Genomic DNA, 20,026 nt, shown 5'->3' on the forward strand with positions numbered 1-20,026 from the left:
TCCGCTGGGAGCCTGCTTCTTCCTCTCCCACTCCCTGCTGTGTTCCCTCTCTCGCTGGCTGTCCCTCTCTCTCTGTCAAGTAAATAAGTAAAATCTCTTAAAAAAAAAATTAATAGATGGACCTCTCCAATTTTTACACAAATAGATGAATAAAAGGAGCTCTTTTACATTAGAATAGTGTATTTAAAAGTAAAACATTAAACATGTTAAAAATTGAGAATCATTACAGAGCTGCTGTTTGAGAATTACCTGTTTTGTTTAAAAAAAAAAATCAAGGGATTAAAAAATTTCACTTCTGGCTGTTCATGTTTCCGTCCTTCTAGTCCTAGATCTAGAATTGATGGACAGTAAATAGAGGTTAAGATTAAGTTAGATTGTAAATTAGATCCTTGGTTAAACTGACTTATTATTTCTCCTTCCCAGTCTCTCATATTCTATTCTTTATCTTCGTTGATGGATTTACAATAAATCCAATGAAATTCCAAAATCAAGAATTCTAAGGTATCCAGAATTCCCTTCTTTCACTCATTTCACTCACACAAATTAATTAATTCAACAGCTATCTTTTGAGCATCTATTACATATCAGCTATTGGTCTCGGCATGGGGGATAGAACAGTGAATACAAAATTATTTGCCCTCATGGAATTTACATTCTAGTAGAGATGCACAAAATTAAATAAGTAAAATATAGAATCTGTTAGTGATAACTACTAAGGAGAAACAAGAAGAAGGGAAAGGAGAAAAAAGTATGTCTATGTAAATGTGGTGTGTGTGGGGGTACGATTTTAATAGGGTGCTGAGGGGACACTTGGATACTTATCTGAAGGAAATGAAAGAACAGGCCATACTGATATCTAAGAGAGAAATATTCTAGGCAGATGCCTTGATACGGGTACGTCTTTGGTGTGTTGTTTTTTGTTTTTTTTAAGATTTTATTTATTTGAGAGAGAGTGAGGGAGAAAGAGCACAGACATGGAGAGGGGCAGAGGGTGAGGGGGAAGCAGGCTCCCCACTGAGCAGAGAGCCCACGGAGCTCATGACCTGAGCTAAAGGTAGATGCTTCTCTGTCTGACCCACCCAGGCGCCCCTCTTTGGCGTGTTTAAAGCATCGCGGGAACCAGTATGTTTCAGTGAAGTCAGAAGCACAAGAGTAGTAGGAAATGAAGTCAGAGAGGTAATGGGGGCCAGGTTGGGTAGCGCCTTGTTCTAAGTGCTTTGACTTTTACCAAGATGGGGAATCCTTGAGGAGAGGAGTATCATGATGTGATTTGTGTTTTAACAGAACCATTCTGATTGCTGTGTTGAGAATAAACTAAAGCCAGGCCAGGGCAGAAGCAGAGAAACCAGGTGATAGACAAAGGTGGCTGGGACCAGGGTGGCAGGAGCAAAGGGTGAGAAGTAGTTTGGATATATTATGAAGGTAGAGCTGACAGAATTTACTATTGGAATGCATGTGCAGTGTGAGAGAAAGAGAAGGGTAAAGGATAACTCCCAGGTTTTTGACTTGAGCAACTAAAAGAATGGAGATGCTGTTCACAGAGATAAGACTATGAGAGGGGGAATGTGAGGCTGCGTCAGATTTTGAGATGCCTGCTTGATGTTCAGAGTAGAGATGTAGGCGGGCGGTTGTGGAAGTACTGAGCATGTTCACAAACAAGGTTCAGGCTGGACATACAAATTTGGGAACTGTTAGCATCTAGATGAAACATAAAGCCATAAGTCTGTTTGAGATAAAGGAGTGTACGTAGGAAAGGGTACAGATTAGAGAGGTGAGCTCTGGGGCACTAGGCCATGTAGGGATTGGGGAGAAGAGACAGAACAAGCCAAGGAGATGGAGCGGGAGCCACAGAAGGAGGAAAGGATGGTGCCTTGGAAGTTAAATGAAGAGAAACCTTCAAGGAAAAGAGAATGATGAACATCAAATGTTGTTATAATAAGGCAAAAAATAAGAGAACGGAACTGACCACTGGAGTTAGCAGTGGACTTTTTGGGGAGATCTTGGTAAATGTGAATTTGCTGGAGCAGCGTGGGTGGAAGCCTGATGGGAGTAGACTCAAGGAAGAAGGGGGAAAGAAAACTGATGATAGTGATTAGAACACCTCTTTCAAAAGGATTCAGTCTTTGGGGTTCTTGGTCCTAAATATGCCACAAACCTACCCTTTCTTCTGTATTCTCACTGTTGGTGCATTTAGTTAGGCTTTCCTTTCCTCTGCGCTTATTGCAGTGATCTCTTTGCCTCGCTGACCCCATAGTGCCATCTGTATATGCTCACCAAATTTGTCTTTTGAAAACACTGTTCAGATCATGCTACTCTCCTGCTCACTGTCCTTCATTTTCTTCCCTACACTTAGAGGATGAAATCTAATCATGAATAATGATTATGCCTTTTGTGATTGTGCTTCTGCCAACTTTTCTACTTTGATATCCTGCCTCTTCCCCATACTTTCTGTGCTCTAGCATACCAAACTCTTTGGATTTTCCTAAGGGCACCATGTTCTTTTATTCCTGTCTGTTTTTGTAAATAAAATCTGGTCCTGTTCCTGAACATCCCTTCTCATGCTTTATGAGCTGTGGTTTTCCTGAGACCAGGTTGATGTGAAGAAGCAGAGGCTATTCTAGTTTTTAGAATCTTAGGAAGCTTTACATTTAGGTGACATCATCGTCTTGGTAGTATAACTTCACAAGCCCGGCTCAAAAGAGTAAATTTAGTCTAGTTAACTATACGTTGAAACCTTCTTCACATTATACAGTGTTTGTTATCCTGGTTTAGCCCATAAACCCCCCAAGTCACCAAAATCAGTAATAAAGATGGAGTGAACGTATGAATGTAACCTTCATCCTCAATTTAGAGATCATGTTCTTCAGTACAATTAGCATTTCTTACCTGTAGCCTCTGCTAGCACTGGAAACTTGCAGATGGATCCAGTTCATTTCTGTATCAAAACACCACTTAGGGGCGCCTGGGTGGCTCAGTTGTTAAGCGTCTGCCTTCAGCTCAGGTCATGATCCCAGGGTCCTGGGATCCAGCCCTGCATGGGGCTCCCTGCTCAGCGGGAAGCCTGCTTCTCCCCCTCCCACTCCCCCTGCTTATGTTCCCTCTCTAGCTGTGTCTTTCTCTGTCAAATAAAAATCTTTAAAACAAACAAACACGACTTAATCTTCACGAACATTTCTCAACTTTGACTGCATGCTGAATCATCCAGGGAGTTTTAAAGAACTAGTCATGCTTGGGTCTCCCTCACAGTATTCTCATTTCATTGATCTGGGGGGTAGCTTGAGCATAAGAATTTTTTTAAATCCCTAGATTTTTAGATCAATCTGGTATGTGGCCAAAATTAAGACTCATATGTATTCTCCTCAGCATGCAGTGTCAACAGATAAGAACACCAAAAATAAATAAATAAAGTAAGTATGTGTATGTGTATACATACATACACCTATTGTTGACATTCGGTTATATTTTTAACTGTTGTAAAGTTGCTGTGCTGGACTGTTTTTGTTTTTTGTTTTTTTTTTCCAAAGCTTCACCTTCACAAAATGTTTAAAAAGCATAAATTGACAAAAAACAAAGAAACTCAAAATTCCTTCTTAGTTCTATCATTCTGTGAAACTAAGAAGTTCTTACCTGTAGAGATATCTATGCTTACTAACAACTCCATGCAAACTGTTAAACTCAAGAATTCAAGTGAGCCATACTGAGTACCCGATTTGAGGGGAAGAAGTTTGAAATCAGAGATTATTTCAAATTCCCCTTGGAATTTTTTCTTTTTTTGGTCTCCTACCAACTGCACTGTTGAGCTCTCTAACATGTCATGATATGTTTGTGTATAGACAGAGAATGGTGAAGAGAACAGGCTTTAGAATTAGGCCGAGTTTCAGGTCCTAGATCCTGCACTTGCAAGCTACAGCTGTGGCCATGTTTGCTTGAAATCTCAATTCCTGTTTCCTGATCTAGTAAAAAGAAAACTAGTATTTATATCATAAGGTTTTAATGAGGATTGAATGACATAAATTTGTAAGACATTTAACACAGCGTCTGACACCTAGTAAGAACCAAATAGGTAATGTCTGTTTTCATTAATGCTGGCACAGCTGAAGAAGCTAGAGCTTCAGTTTTCTTTTTCAGTTATGTAGGGTATGTAAACATGTACACTTATTTATTTAGTTTCAATATATTGATAGTATGCATTCTTGAAATTAAATGAGGAAGATAGCAATTTGCCTCTGTGGTCTTCCCCCTCCCAACCTTTAACCTAAGTCTAATCATGAGAAAAACATCAGACAAACCTCAACTGGGGGCATTCTATAAAATTCCTGACCAGTACTCCTCAAAACTGTCAAAGTCACCAAAAGCAACAAAAGTTCCTGAGAAACTAGTCTAAGGAGTCTAAGAATACATGATGACTAAACATAATGTGGTATGATGGAATGGAAAATAGACATTAAATAAAAATTTAGGACATCTAAGTAAAGTGTGGGCTTTAGTTAATAACAATGTATCGATATTGATTCATTAGTTTTGGCAAATGACTAATCTAAGCGGAAAACCAGGTGTAGGGTTTATGGGATCTCCCCATACTATCTCAGCAACTTTTCTGTAAATCTAAAACTATTCTAAAATAAAAAGTTTATTTAAAAAAGCAAGAAAAATATATAATTGTAGAGACCTTTATTTTTGACAGTTGCTCTGTTTAATTCTGTGTTAGGCTTGACATTTTATATATTCATTGTGCACCTTGAAAGCGCAGTCATCAAGTTTTAAAATACATTATTACTGGTGATTGCTCCATTTACAATTAGCAAGTCTACTTTGTTTTCCTTTTATTACTCATCGTCATTGATACATAGCTTCATCATGAGAATCAAAACATTCTTCGTTTAGAACTTTTCTTGAGCTACAGATCAGACTTTCTGGGATACCCGAGGCAATTTTGGATACCTTAGGCAAATGCAAAGTGATAACTCATCATAGGGAAGTGATTTTTCATATTTAGATTTAGAGTATAGAAGCTAGATCTATGAAGGGGCGCCTGGGTGGCACAGCGGTTGGGCGTCTGCCTTCAGCTCAGGGCGTGATCCCAGCGATCTGGGATCGAGCCCCACATCACTCCTCTGCTATGAGCCTGCTTCTTCCTCTCCCACTCCCCCCTGCTTGTGTTCCCTCTCTCTCTGGCTGTCTCTCTCTCTGTCGAATAAATAAATAAAATCTTAAAAAAAAAAAAAAGCTAGATCTATGAAAACCTGTGAAAAGCATTAACTATGTATTGATGGCATTATGTTAAATACTTTTTATTTGGTATAGAATGCTTCTTTTTTCTTTAGAGGAAGACACTACAGATGTTTTCTTAAGAACTAAATCACTTTTAGTGGGTCTGGGCTTACCTATGAAAATTCTTATTGATAATTAAGATCTTTGAGATTGATGTGGAGGATAGGGTCTTTGTTCTTTAGAATAATGCCACTCTTCTTTTCATAATAATAGTTTGGATAAGAAAAGGAAAACATTGAACTTCTTAAACTGCATCTCAAACCACATCAATACCACTTATTTTTTCCTTGAACTTGGTTTGGTTTTATGAATGCATTAATTTTAGAGCTGGCCCTTGACAAAATTCAACAATTTTTTTGTTTGTTTGTTTTGAGAATACCCATGCCATACCAGATTCGAAGTTGGCGCTGAAAATATCAAGATGAAAAAGGCTTTCAAAGGCACACTTTGAACTTTAGTCCAAAGATAACCAAGTGAATAATTAATCATTATGCGATGTGTCAGTGCTATAGAACAGATACGTATAGTGTGCTATAGAAGCACAGAAGAGAGAACAATTAATTCTTAATGGGAGTCTCCCAAAAATCTTACAGAGAAGATAAGGAAATAATATTTAAGCCATCTTTTGGTGAAAGGATGTTGTTATTGATCCTGATGATGAAAGGTTAAGATTCCAGTTACAATAAGTGTTTACTTGGTGCCAGATGGCATGCTGTGTTTTATACACATTACCACATTTGTTTTTCACCACAACTCCATATTTATTACTAATATCAGCTTCACAGATAAATTGAGGTTCAGAGAAGTTAATTAAATTTCCTAAGGTCATACAAATAATAGTAGTTCAAAGATTGAGTCCAGCTTAGTTGTGCTAGACACTAAGCCCCATTAATATGTGGTGGATACAATTTCCTTATATTGTTAAGTAGAGGCAACTGCATTTTAAGTAGAGGAAAGAGTGTGAATAAGTTGATGGAGGCCTTATAATGCATTTCCTCTTTGAATATCATGATGTAGTTTGGTGCTGCCAGAGTACAGGGGAATGGTTGCAGGTAATAGAATATTTGTCTCAAAATTGCTTATACCAGGGGTTAGGAAACTTTTTCTGTAAAGGGCTAGATCGTAAATATGTTAGGTGTTGTAGACCATACAGTTTGCAACTACTGCACTCTGTCATTGTAGTGTAAAAGCAGCCATCAACTCTATATAAATGAGTGATCACGACTGTGTGCTAATAAAATTTTATGGATACTCAGATTTGAATTTCGTTTACTTTTATGTCATAAAATATTACTCTTAACTTTCAGTCATGTAAAATTGTAAAAACTACTCTTACTTAGCTCACTGGCTATCCAAAAAATGGGTGGCAGGCCAGATTTGGCTTTTGGGCTAGTTTGCTCACATCTGATTTATATGATGATGAGGAGGATTTATTGGTTTATATAACCGTAGACCAGAAATGGGGTAGTTTTCTTCAGTTAGTAAGGACCTTTATCCTCCTTTCATCCCTGTGTCTTAATTTTCACAGTGTTAACTTTATCCTATGGTTTATTCCCCTTGTTTTTCAAGATGACAACCAGAATATCCAAGGTCTCCATAGGTTGTCTTCCATGTCTAGGGAGAGATAAGATCTTTTCCAGAAACTCTTGTTTTTCAAGATGACAACCAGAATATCCAAGGTCTCCATGGGTTGTCTTCCATGTCTAGGGAGAGATAAGATCTTTTCCAGAAACTCTTTCTAATCGCTCTTGAGCTTAAAATCCTGTCAGGTTTCATCCCTACCACTCCATAGGAACCATGTTAAATTATCTTCATTGATTAAATTTAGTGGTTAATTCTCAGTCTTCATGTTACTTGACCTATCAACATTTGATCTTTTCCTTTGCATGAAACACTTCTCCTCCTCCTTTTTTTTTTTTTTTTTTTTTTAAGTAGGCTTCATGCCCAGGCTAGGGCCCAATACAGGGCTTCAATTCACTACCTAGAGATTAAGACCTGAACTGAGATCAAGAGAGTCTTAACTGAGCCACCCAGGTGCCCCCATGAAACTCTTTCTTTACTTCTGTACTCTTCTGGTTTTGTTTCTGTTCTCTGGTTGCTACTTCTTATTGTCTGCTGTTGTTTTTCATACCACTGGCTTCTGCATGTTGGATTCAGCCCCAATGTTTGGTCTTTTGACTTTTCTCTCTTTCTCCCCACCCCATCTATACTCCCTTCCATGCAGATGTCATACAGTTTAAAAGTGGTTTCTGTACTGATGGCATATGTGTGTTCAAGTCTGCTTATTTGTGTAAAGGGTACCTCAAGTTTAGTATGTCCAGAACAGAGCTCAAAATACTCTCCTCATCCCCAAACCTATTCTTTCACAGTCTTTCCTATCTCAGTAAATTGCAGATCCATTGTTTGGGCCCAAAATATTGGAATTACCTTTGATCATTTCTTTATTTTTCTCTTCTGACAGTGGATTCTTTCCGCTGTACCTTCAAAATATATCCAGAATCTGACCTGTTCTCGCCAACTCTGCTGCTCTCATAGTCCAAGCGTTCATTCTTTTTCTGGATTTTTGCAGTAGCCTCTGGATTGATTTCTGTCCACTGTTTCTCTGTTTCCCCTTCAGGACCCCCTACCACCACCTTAATGACTTCTTTGTTATAGTAGAGAGCAGCAGAGATTTTTGAAACCAGACAATTTGAATTTTAGGATTGCCCTGTGATTTGGGGGAAGTCACTTTACTTCCCTGAATCTCAGTCTTATATTTAAAATGGGCATAATACTTGTTTCATAGAATTGTTATTAGTATTGAATGACCTAATGTTGTAAAGATCTTACTGGTACTGCACCCAGCAGAGAATAGATAATGGGACAAATAAATTGTGGTTCCTTTTCTCTTTTCCACCCCAAACAGATGAGCTGCTTTTCATCTTTTCTGGTTATTAAAGTGCTTAGGTAGCCTGGGAGCATCTTATTTATGTACCTATTCACAAGAGACCTTTGGCTAATAAATAAATCTAGCTTATGTTCCTGGTCCTTCCTTTTGCATTTAAAAAAAAAAATCCATTCATACCTTCCAGTTCATGTCTGCCTTGGTGGGCATTAAGTGTATACAGTTCTTACAGATTCATGCCTGATTAGTAAAAAGCACCAGAGTTTATACTTAAATAGTAAAACTTTAATCTATTTGTATTGTATTCTATTCAGTTTTAATTCCCCTCCCATGCCTCCTATTAGGGTCGTATATTTAAGTTACCAAAGAAGGATTGAAAGCAGCCAACTTCAAAATTTTTATTCATAAAATCTAATCTGTTATTTATTCTAGCACAGTATTTAGCTGAGAACACTAAAGATGAGCTTGGTTTGCCAAATTCAGGGTTACTTAAATTGTTAATTTTTCAACTCTAATATTTTGATCCTGGGTTGAAAAGAAGAGTCATTTAAAGTATCCCCTTCTTACAGGAAAGAAAATATTTTTCTTGGAATTGTTCGGTCACTTTCTTATTAGACTTTCTCTAACTTAAGTACCTTCATAGAAATCACTACGTACTGAATATCCCTATATGGTTGGTATTTCTTTACCACGCCTATTTTAGTGCTTTAATACACCTCAATTGAAAAGCTATCTACCCCATGAGGTAAATTCTCCAATGACATTTTCCCCTTTGAAGTAATGGGATTAGAAAGTCTATTACTGTTTTTCAGTATTAAAAAATATATTGTTTTATATTACTTGCTGGACTTAACTCAGTATGCAGATAAAAAAACAAATGTTCTCTGCTGATTATCTCAAGTCCAGGAAACCTAAGCTCTGGTTTTAAAAGCTGGCACTTGAGTTGGACAGTCAGGTCTTTTCTTTTTATTTCGGTATCTGTTAAAACAGGGGTTTTCCTCTGTGAAGTTCACAGTATATCTTAAGTCTTTAACTCAAGTTTGATGAGTAAATCCTTACTTCATAGACACAGCCCAGTCCTACCTTCTACACTCTGGGGTGAGGTAATCAGTCTTATGCAAATAACTTGACTTGCTTGACAAGTGAACATCTTCTGTTTTGTCCATAAATGTAGATGTAAGTGTCCTGCGTGGGAGGTCTTATCTGTACTGAGGGAATTGTGTGTTAAGCAAAGCAAAAACATTTAAAGTACTGTATGTCACTGTAGTCTTGCTATTATAGATAATGGATTCATTGGTTCCATAAGCAAACCACAAACACTTTTAAAGAGGTTGAAATTTTTTTCCTACATCATCTTGGGGAAGTGGTGAGTTATTCTTCTTAAAAAAATCTTTGTTTATTTTTACCTGAGAGTTAATCTCAACTCTTATGTTCAGTCTCCACTGGAGCAAGACATGGTTGGTTATACAGTTTCAGTCTTAGAGGAGTGAATTGCTCAAATTTTTGCAATGTATTTCTGATTTAATTTTGAAAATTTAGGCAGTTAAAAAACATTTTAGATTATGATGGTATCAAAATTGGTGATTTTTTTTTGTCTTGTTATTCACTGGCTTGCTGACTCAAAACTATGTCTTAAACCATTTCTTGCCTGTATCTTTCCTGTGGATTGTTTTATTGGTACCCTGACATTCCATAGATCATGCAAATTTAATACTATTTGAAGTCTAGTTTTTGTTTTTTTTTTAATTTTTTACCTCATTGTTTAGGAAGACAGTGCTGATGAGGGGAAGTGTCTATATTTTATTCATATTCTCACATACTTCAAGAGCATGTTTTGATAAAACAAAATATATATATAAAATTTTATCCACATAGAAAAATCAGAAAAATGAAAATTTAAGACCTGCTTGAATATGAATGTTGCTCATTGTAGTTGATTTCCATGTAAAGGAAAAGAAAGACACTTGCATAAAAAAATTAATTACTAGGAAGAAAAATTGACTAGTACTGTATTTACACATCTTGATTTAAGATGCCATAGATTTCTGGTATAGTTTTATATTTCGATAAAATGAATGTTGGGGCACTTGGGTGCCTCAGTCAGTTAAGCGTCTGCCTTCGGCTCAGGTCATGATCTCAGGGTCCTGAGATCAGGCCCACATCAGGCTTCCTGCTCAGCAGGGGGTCTCCTTCTCCCTCTCCCTCTGCCTGCCATTTCCCCTGCTTGTGCTTTCTCTATCAAATAAATAAAATCTTTTTTAAAAAATGAATGTTTATTCCACAATAATTTAGGACTGCATATTATCTTTTTCTTTTGTTTAATCTGTTGAAAGACCTAGGTTATTTGACCTGTAAAATTTCCCACAGTCTGAATTTTGTTGATTGTGTGCTCAGGAACAATTCAACATTTTCCTCTGTCTTTTGTTTTTCCCAAAAACTGAGCTGGATTCAGAGGTTTGACCAGACTCAGGTTTAATTGAAACCTGTAATTGTTGTGCTCCTATCATCAAGAGGCATAGAATGTCTGGTTTTTACTCTTTTTTAATGTTATTAGTCATTGATGCACAGTGCCTCTGGAGCTATTAATTCATTATGAAATGGTGATATTTTGATTTTTTCTTTTGATTTCCATTTATTATCTAGAATGATTTTATAGATCTCTCTTATGTACTCTTTGGGTACCAGTACAGTGTAAAAAGGAAATGCAGGATAATTTGCTTAATTCTTTCCTTTTCCTCAGATTTCAAGATAATGTACTGGATTCCTGTCATCCTCAGAAGGTGACCAGTTAGTGTAGTATTGTTTTTTTAGACATCATTGTGATCTCATGACCAGGAAGAGCAGACTCCCCACTGGGCTTGATCCCAGGACCCCTGAGATCATGACCTGAGCTGACATCAAAGGTCAGCGCTCAATAGACTGAGCCACCCAGGCGCCCCAACTTTGTTTCTTTTAAGATCTTTTGTTGTTTATTTATGTGTTCTTGTAGTTTAGTCTTCAGTACTGAAATGATTTTTGTTTTATTTCTAGTTCTTTCTTGGTTTCTGTCTCATTTCTGAGTTTTTCTGATTCTGATTTATATTGCTTTTTCATGTATTATATAATTTTATTATATCTCATGAGACATATAAATGTAATTTTTATTAGTAAAACATATAGCCCAAGGGATTATTTGACATACTTTAGACAAATAAGCAGCTGTAATTAATTTAGACATTGCTTTAGATCTTTAAATCAAGGCTTCTATATTGGAATCTGTGAGTGAACTTCAGAGTTGATAACATTATGCATTAAATGCAAAGTAGAGTATGTATGGGGATAGAGAAAGAACACCTTGACTTTCTTTACACTTCCAGAGGGGAGTGTAAACTGTCCACACAAAAATATAGGTAAGAACCTTTGATTTATATAGGAAAAAGTCCTCATTATTTTAATGATTGAGATTATAAGACATTATAGCATTTTTTTAAAGATTTGTTTATTTATTTTAGAGAGAGAGAAAGTGCTTGCGTGGGGTTGGGGGGCAGAGGGAGAGAGAGAATTCAAGCTGACTCCCCCCTGAGCATGGAGCCTGATGCTGGGTTTGATCTCACAACCCTGAGATCATGACCTGAGCCAAAATCAAGAGTTGAACATATAACTGACTGAGCCACCCAAGTGCCCCTAGATATTGTAGTTTTAAGATACAGATGGCACCATAGAAGATATTACATCAATTCCATTATCTATTTGCTTATGCCCTTGCTACTTTTATACAGATGGAGGGAGCGAGGAACCACCGGATCGAAGACAGTCAAGTGTAGACTCTCGCCAAAGCCGCTCTGGGCAAGGTAAGTTTTCATTAAATTTATTATTAAATTAAAAAGAAAAGATATCAGCTATTCCTTTCTAGTACTTAATCTGAGGTTTGAGGTTTTCCCTGGGTCTAGTTTAGATATTTTAGTTTCTCCTTTAGGGCTTCAAATGTTGCAGTCTAAAAGTTCTTTGATACCATTTATTCAGGATAAAATGAACAGTGTTCTCATGTCACTTTTTAAATGGTAATACCTTAATAAGATTTTAAGTAATTTTGGAACATTGTGATATATATCTGGATATCACTTTTGGAGTATACCCAAAAGTAAATTTTTAATAGTAACATTTGTATCATCACACTGGCTTTTTAAAATTTCATCAACACAATATTTGTTGTCTTAGCTCTCTCAGAAGAAATGTTTATAATTGCTATTTTAAATTAGGATCTTAGTAATTATTTTCCTTTTCTGTTTAAAATTTATAATATGCTGTAGCCTGGTTTTTTGAAGTGACAACTTCCAAACTAGGTAAAAACATCCTGTATCAGTGAACTCTTCAGATAGGCCTTCCCTAATTAACTTATTTAAAATTGTGTGACTAGTACCCCCACATTCCTTTTTCTTCATAATACTTATCACCTTTGTATTTATTTTATTTTCTCTGTTCAAAACTAGAATGACTGTTTCATGATTATAGAGATTTTTGTCTGTTTTGCTCATTACTGTATTTCCAGTGCCAAGAATAAGTACCAGGCATATAGTAGTTACTAAATAAATATTGCTGAATGAATGAAATGATCTCTAAGAGAATGGAGTTGAGAACCCAAATTGATGAATATATAAGAAAATTTCGGGCAGTCATTTTGACTGATGTATGATTCTTAGAGAATCTTTACTTATAAATAAAATAAAGCTTTGATTTACAAATGTATGGTGTTTTAATCCTATAAAAGTTCCTGGTTCATTTAGTCCATAATCCTATCACTTTTTTTCTCCAAGTTTGTTCTTCCCAAGTTTTAGAGTTGTGTTGTTTTTATAAAATTATTTGTTGCAGATAAGGTAATATATGCAGGTTGATTTGGAAATTTTAACTTATACTAGTACTTATTCATTTTTAAATAATAAGCATGATATTATATCAGGAATTTGTGTAATTTTTCTTTTTTTCCCATTAAACATATTTTTATATGGAAGAACTTAAAAAGAATTACAGTATTAAGTATATCAAATCAGCACAGTGTACATCTTAAGCTTTCATAATGTCATATATGTCAATTATATCTCAATAAACCTGGGTGGGGAGGAAAAAAGAAAATGAGCTCATGCATGAAAGACTCCAAAAATAAAATTAGTAGAAATTAACAGAAAAAAATTCTGCTAATTTTTATTAAATATCATAATTTGTATTAAATGTCACAGATACAAATATGGGAGATTATTTATGCCCCTTGGGCTGTGTCAGTTAAAATATTTTTCAAATCAGTGATTGTAGTGAGTTTTAATAACAAAAGCTGAGGGCACCTGCCTGACTCAGTCTGTTAAGTGCCTGCCTTTGGCTCAGGTCATGATCCCGAGGTCCTGGGATTGAGCCCTGCATCTGGCTTCCTGCTCAGCCCAGAGCCTGATTCTCTCTCTCTGCCCCTCCCAGTGTTTGTGCTCTCTCTTTTTCAAATAAATAAATAAAATCTTCAAGAAAACAACAAAAACAAAAGCTGAACTTAATAGCAGCGAAATCAGTGATCTCTATGACCTTGAGCACAACTACCTGATCTCAATTAGAAATTCCAGGAATTGCATCATCATTAGAGTTAACTAATAGTTAAAGCGTGTTTCTTACCTTCTCAGAGATTTTGTTTGTAGTATCTCTTTATGCAAAAGACAGAAATAAAAATTACAAAGCCATCTATAGTGAGCTGAATGAGTAAAGAGATGGGATAAACACACACTTCGACTTTTGCTCCTTGCAGAAATCTGCTAAAAGGGGTTCCTGCGTGGCTCAGTCGTTAAGCATTTGCCTTTGGCTCAGGGCGTAATCCCAGCGTTCTGGGATCAGGCTCCTCCCCTGGGAGCCTGCTTCTTCCAACCCCACTCCCCCTGCTTGTGTTCCCTCTCTCGCTGGCTGTCTCTCTGTCAAATAAATAAATAAAATCTTTAAAAAAAATCTGCTAAAAGATCAGTAAAGGGGGATTGGAGAAAAGCCAACAGCAACACAGTTTTAGAAACTGGAGACTATATGAATAAGTAAACTGAACCGTAAGCTCAATAGCAGAGAAAATCAAGAAAAAAACCTCCAGAAGCCTCAAAAAACTCAAAAATGGTAGCATGTAGAAATGGAGGTGAAAGGAAGATTAGCTGAAAGTCAGTTGAAGAAGCACTTGATTCCTGAGACCTCTTCCTCAAAATTAGCTAACCAGTCAGCTGGGCAAGTGCCCAACTCCCTACTCTTAACCTTGGCAAAACCCAGAAATTTATTCTTTGGAATAAAATAGAGATTCTAGACTGGAAGGTACCTACCAGGCATATAGTTAAGGGCAGTCCTATACTGAAAATAGGACGGTTGGATTCCAGTTGTCTTTATCCTACTGGCATTAGGATACTGGCAGTTAGGCTTTCATATTTCAGGCAGGAGGCTGGCATACTCTTTTCTGAAGAATCTGACTAAAAAGAAAGACACAAAATGTAGCCATCAGAGATTCCTTAAAAAAAAATAGCCCAGCTAGACCACTCTATGTATCAAAGCTCTCAATCAGCCTTTTATTCCTCTTCTCTTAAATATTAGCAACTAACCAAGGGTTACTTTAGATATTTGAGGAAACCCTCGAATGAATGAAAGATAGAGATTAAAATAAATAGAATAAAGCAACTTAGAGAGAACGCAGAGAAATTTTGCAGAGAAAAATAGTGGAACCATTATTAACATCCTTAGGGAAATAAAAGAAACTAATAGTCTTTTAAGACATGTAAGTTGTTTTTGTTGGTGTTGTTGTTTTGCCTGCCTTGTACCTTTTCTTAGGAATCTTTAGGATATGATCCATCAAAATGAGAAAGTCAGACAAATAAAAGGAAGAAATGGGTTACAGGAAATAGGAAATTTAACAAAGGAGAAAGGTAAAAAAATCTTTAGGATGATAATGAGAAGACAGGGAGAGAGGGCAATGAAACCAGATTGGAGTAGGTTAGAAGCCTCCAGAAGAGTTGGCTCACGGAAATGAGATTGGTAGAAACCTGATGCATTTAATTATCTTCAGAAAATTTTTAAACAACTGGCAAAAGATTTAGGGTTGAATTGGTGATAAATACATATAATAATAAGTTTTTTTAAAAAGTCGTAAATTCAAGGGAAAACAAGTAATGTGTAGGAAAGTAGATGTTCTTCAGAATAAGTCCTCAGTCCTTGGGGCAGGATCTAGGGTAGTTGATGTCTATGCCTGTCTTATCACTTTACCCCAGAGTGGTACAAATATTTCCATTATTTGATTTAGACTATTATGGTTGGGAAGCAGTATTCTAAGGCTCGGTGAGCAAATCTGGTGTATGTGGCTTCTTTTTGTACAGTTGATAGATTTGATTTGCTAAAACAGTTTTTATTATTTTTGCATCTGTGTTCAAGTGGGATATTGACCTTTAGTTTTCTTGCTTTACAATGTCTTTGTCTGATTTTGGTATCTGAGTAACGCTGGCCTCCTAGAATAGGTTGAAAGTTGAGAAGTATTTCCTCCACTTCGATTTTCCTAGAATATTTTGTGTAGAACTAGTATTATTTCATCCTTAAATGTTTGATAGAATTTCTCAGAGAAGCCATCTGGGCCTGGAATTTTCTTTATGGGAAAGTTTTAAGATACAAATTAAATTTCTTGAGTAAAATAGGACTATTTGATTTATCTTTTCTTGAGTAACCTTTCAAAATCTATAGATCTTCAGTGATGTCACCTCTTTCATTCCTGATATGGCTAATTTGGGTATTCTTTCTCTTTGAGCTGATCATTCTGGGAAGAGATGTATCAATTTTATTGATCTCAGAGAATCAGTTTCAGTTTTCATTTATTTTCTCTGCTGCTTTCCAGTTCTATATTTCATTGATTTTCTGCTTACCTTTTATTATTTCCTTTCTTCTTTCTGCTTTGGGTTTAATTTCTATTTCTTCTAGTTTCTTCTCGTAGAAGCTAAGGTCATTGATTGGAGCTTTTGTTTTAGTATAGGAATTTAGTGCTATAAAATTTCCCTCAATGTACTGCTTTAGCTGCATTTCACAGAATTTGATGAGTATGATTTCGTTAAGTTTGAAATACTGTCTGATTTCCCTTGTGATTTCTTCTTTAACTATTTAGAAGTGTGTTGATGTTTCCAAATATTTGTGAATTTTCCATATCTTTCTTATATTGATTTCTAATTTAATTTTGTTGTCATCAAAGAACACTTTCTTTGGGTTGAATCACTTTTTATTAAAACTTGTTTTGTGCTCCAGGAATGATCTATCTTATGTTCAGTTTGCACTTAAGAAGAATGTGTATTATGTTCTTTTGGTCTGGAAGGTTCCATAAATATCAATCTGGTCAAGTGTTATTCAGGTCTTCTCTACCTTTGATGATTTTCTTTCTGTTCATCCTTTCAGGTATTAGGAGAGGAATATTGAAATCTCAAATTATAAGTGTGGATTTATCTGTTTCTCCTTTCAGTTCTCTCATAATCCTTATACTTTTGTTCTTCTGGTCCAAAAGATTCCCCTCCCTCAGAGATTTAAGTATCCCCTCAATGACAGTTGCCAATAGTGAAATAGGTTTGCGTCAGGGACAGAGCTGAAAGAAAAAGGTAAAAAGAAAAAAAAAAAAAGCCACGGGATTTTCCCTCAGTCCCACATGGAGCTGCCCTCACCCCCTTCATTCATACTGCTTAACCAGATAGAGAAGACTTGTCTCCCATCTTTCTTTTCATCCCTGCTCTGCTGTTCCAGGATTTGGATTTCCTTTGAGTTCAGGCTGGGAGTTTGGGGACATAAAAAACAGTAGGACTTGCACCACCGGAATTGGTTGTCCTACAAATTGGTTGTTCTTCAAATTCTGCTTTCCTTCCACAGTTTGCCTGCTAGTATTTATTTTTCAGAGTCTTCAGATTGCTGTTCTACTTTCTAGGGTTTTCATTTACATTCAGCGGTTTTAGTTACATTCAGTTAAGGTGGAGTGTGCTTACTCCAGCTTAACCCAGAACTAGAGCTCTTCCGTTTTATTATATTTTATGTTTGCCTGTCTGGAGGGATGATATTCAAATTATTTAATAATTAATATGCCATAAACATCAACTAACCAGAACAGATGGCATTCTGTTGGGAACAAACACTAACTTAAAAGAACTGATAGGCCTCTCTAGGTGCATAATGCCTGATAACCTGCGCTGCCTGATTGTGGATTCAGTTTCTATTTAGTATCTCTTCTCCAGAGATAATAGCAGACAGTAAGGTAAGGTGTCTGGTGAGATGTCTTATCTATTGGGCATGATAGTTCTCTCCTGCGTGTTAACTTTAGGCATGGGGGCTCTCTCTTATGTGTTAACTAGCTAGCTTGGCCTCTGATCTGTCTCTCAGGTACAGTGGATTCTGACTCAGACAGAACCACACTCCCTGCTCTAGCTCGGGGCAGAGACCTATGATGTCTTCTGCTTATCAAATGTAGGAGATGGGAGATGCCTGACTGCTTGCAGTGAGTCCAGTCCTACTCCTCTCATTCAGATTGCTGCCCTTGGGCGCTTCCTGCTCCTTGCATCTATTGCTTCTGTGCTTAAAACAGACCTGGAAGCACTCATCTTTCGCAGTTATCCTCCTACACATGCTGTGGGCTATAATTTCCTCACTCCAGTTGCATCTAGTTTCTGTCTTCCATGGATTTCTTAACATTTCTCCTCTATTATTGGCTTTTTGTTTTATTTTATAAGGCTTTAAGAATTTTTCTTTTTAAAATACTTTTTTGTCATTCCGCACTACCTCTCTTGTTGCCGTTTAGTCTGAACTACCCTCATTTCTTTCCTTTACTACCGTAATGTGTCTTTATTTGCATTCTTGCCAACTTATAGTCTATTTTCCATGTGATAGCTAGAGTGCTCTTATTAATACAAATCAAATCATGTATTTCCCCAGACTTGAAATAAAAGTCCTCAGTAGCCTCCTATCACATTCAGAATAAACTCCATCCTTTACCCCTCCTTACAGGACCCTACCTGAAGTGCCCTTTTCCTAGTACTCTAATTCTGTGCCCTCCCACTCCCTCCATTTTCTACTTTGTTTCCTCTCTGCTGGCCTTTTTGTTTAAACATGTTAAGAGTGTTTTCTTTTTTAAGGCCCGTATATGTGCTTTTTCTTGAATAAAGGGCTGTGGATTTCTGCTTAAGTCAAAGAGGCCTTCTGTGACCATCCTACCAAATACCCAACCCTAACCTTCATAGTATTTATCACTACATGAAAATAATTATTTATCCATTTACTTGCTTTTTTGTTGTCTCAGTTACTAGAAAATAGGTTTCATTTGAGCAGAGACTTTGTCTAGTTCACTACTTTTGCCCTAGAACACTTGCATATATGAATTTGTCAGTATTTGTTGAATGAAAGAATGAACAAGTAGCACTTAGGGCGCTTGGGAAGGTATATGAATGTGCCCACGCCACATAATTGATCCAGTATTCACTTCTGTTACTTAGCATAACTAAAAAAGTAAAGTAGTGAAGAAATTGTGTTGAGGGTCACCTGGGTGGCTCAGTCGGTTAAGTGTCTGCCTTTGGCTCGGGTCAGTCCTGGGATCAAACCCTGAGTCAGGCTCCCCGTTCAGCAGAGGAGTCTGCTTCTCCCTCTGGCTCTGCTCCTGTGCTCTCTCGCTCACTCTCTCTCAAATAAATAAATAAATAAATAAATAAATAAATACATCTTTTAAAAAAAGAAGAAATTTTGTTGAATGTAGGTAGTTTATCAGACTATCAACTAACTGTTAATTTGTGAAATGAGGCTCTTGGAATATGATTGTAAAACGGATTGTGCCAGTTAAACTTCTAAGTTAAGGCCTTCTGAGGAGAGATGGATATTTTCTGCTTTCCAGTATAGCATATTGTATATAATTGGGATATATTATTTATTGCATTCAGTCTTGTCTGTTGAATCTCTATTTTTCCTGGTAATTTAGGAGTTCATTAACAGTAGGATCTTTGCATCTCACACAGTGCTACTGTCTTCAGTTAGGCCATCAAATTGACCAAGGAAGCTCATCAGTTCTAGGAATTCTAGTTCTGTATTTCATGTGTTACTTTATCAGAATTGGTTTTGGTGTACTAGCTCCATTTTCTGCAGCACATGATTTTTCATTAGGGGTCATCCATATATAAACAGAACTTACTTGGTTCTATATATTAAATAAATGCATGAACCAGTGTGATATGACTGAAACACAATTTTTATTTACTTTTGCAAGGATAACATTATGCAGGTATTAGGCTCTGATATATAAAATGGACATTGGTGTAGTAATACTCATGACCTGCTTATGCTGGGAGACTGGGAAACTGTACAGTATTTGACTTTCCATGATTCCCATTATCTGTAGCCAGTTTTATTTGATTAGTACATGCTGGTGCATTTATAGTAATAATACACTAAATTGTCAAATATGATGTGTTCTGATTATTTTTCTTTCCTTGCTAATATGTAAAATATTTAGTAGAAATGAGATGTTCATGCTCTTAAAACATACACAAATTATTTTTCAGTCTGGTAAGTTACAAAGATTTCTTTATTAAACCAACTGTTTTATTATATAAAGTAATAAGGAAAATTATTTCAGTATTGTGTCATTTTTGTATCTTTGTAAGAGTATATCTGGTATAGCGGATCACTAATGAACACAATTTTTTATTGTTTTAGTAGTTTAATGTTGTGATAAAAAAATCACATAGTTTTCAACATAGGTTGCTTTGAAAATAATAATTTTTTTAAAAACCCAAAAATTTAATTATACGTATGTGCCAGGCTCTGGGTGGGGTGCTTTTACATAATCCTCATTTAATTCTCAGAATAATGCTGTGAAGTAGGTATTATTTTCAGTAG

At 36.3% G+C, this 20,026-nt stretch overlaps 1 protein-coding gene across 9 annotated transcripts in view; it reads left to right on the top strand.

Annotated features, from left to right (window-relative positions):
- Window positions 1–20,026, top strand: part of TANC2 (tetratricopeptide repeat, ankyrin repeat and coiled-coil containing 2) — a 363,080-nt gene that overhangs the window by 96,449 nt on the left and 246,605 nt on the right. For all 9 annotated transcript variants that reach the window (XM_034641081.1, XM_034641080.1, XM_034641082.1 and 6 more), the window contains one exon: window positions 11,914–11,985. In XM_034641081.1, coding sequence (XP_034496972.1) covers window positions 11,914–11,985 — 72 coding nt within the window. The remainder of the gene's footprint in view (window positions 1–11,913; window positions 11,986–20,026) is intronic.

This window comes from Ailuropoda melanoleuca, chromosome 13 (assembly GCF_002007445.2).
Source record: "Ailuropoda melanoleuca isolate Jingjing chromosome 13, ASM200744v2, whole genome shotgun sequence".
In the NCBI taxonomy this organism is placed as follows: Eukaryota; Metazoa; Chordata; class Mammalia; order Carnivora; family Ursidae; genus Ailuropoda; species Ailuropoda melanoleuca.